General features: G+C 69.3%; 1 protein-coding gene across 1 annotated transcript in view; it reads right to left on the bottom strand.

Moving 5' to 3' along the window:
• Myom2 (myomesin 2) overlaps nucleotides 1–577 on the bottom strand; it is a 63,782-nt gene that overhangs the window by 53,701 nt on the left and 9,504 nt on the right. Inside the window, exons 4-5 of the mRNA XM_013024216.1 lie at nucleotides 273–411; nucleotides 20–177 (exon numbers count right to left, since the gene is read on the bottom strand). Of these exons, the coding sequence (XP_012879670.1) occupies nucleotides 20–177; nucleotides 273–411 (297 nt within the window). The remainder of the gene's footprint in view (nucleotides 1–19; nucleotides 178–272; nucleotides 412–577) is intronic.

Below are 577 nucleotides of genomic sequence, written 5' to 3' on the forward strand. Positions count from 1 at the left end.
ACCCCACGCCCCGCCTCACCACTGCACCACGGGCGTGGGGAAGCCTTGCACGGTGAAGCAGAGCCTCACAGACATCTTCTCCCAGATGGTGTGGGAGCGCAGCCGCACCAGGATCTCCGGGGCCCTGCTCATCCGCTCCTCGAAGGCGTGTCTCTCCCACTCCAGCCTGTCCCCTACCTGCCACCAAGAAGCCAGAGTGATCACGACCACGTGGCGGGGCCTGCGGCCAGCCGCGCATCCCGGTGCCCGCCTCCCAGGCACAGGCCTCCTACCGAGCGCTGCAAAGAGTACTGATCCAGCGTGGTGCGGGCCTGAGAGCGGGCCTGCTGCACGCTCTCCCCCAGCTGCGCCAGCTCTCCCAGGAAGCGCTGCCTCTTGGCCTCGCCGTACGCAGCGGCCTGGGAGTGGTACCTGCGGGAACCCAGGAGCGGCGTTGGTCTCGGGCAGGGGACCAGACCGCGTGGCCCCGACAGGAGTCCTACGTCTGCCACACAAGACGGGACAGGAGTGCTCTGTGTCCTTGGCAGTGACAGGCACCATCGCGGCGGCCGGGGGAGCACGGCCGGGGGAGCACGGC

Source organism: Dipodomys ordii, unplaced genomic scaffold (genome assembly GCF_000151885.1).
Source record: "Dipodomys ordii isolate 6190 unplaced genomic scaffold, Dord_2.0 Scaffold74, whole genome shotgun sequence".
In the NCBI taxonomy this organism is placed as follows: Eukaryota; Metazoa; Chordata; class Mammalia; order Rodentia; family Heteromyidae; genus Dipodomys; species Dipodomys ordii.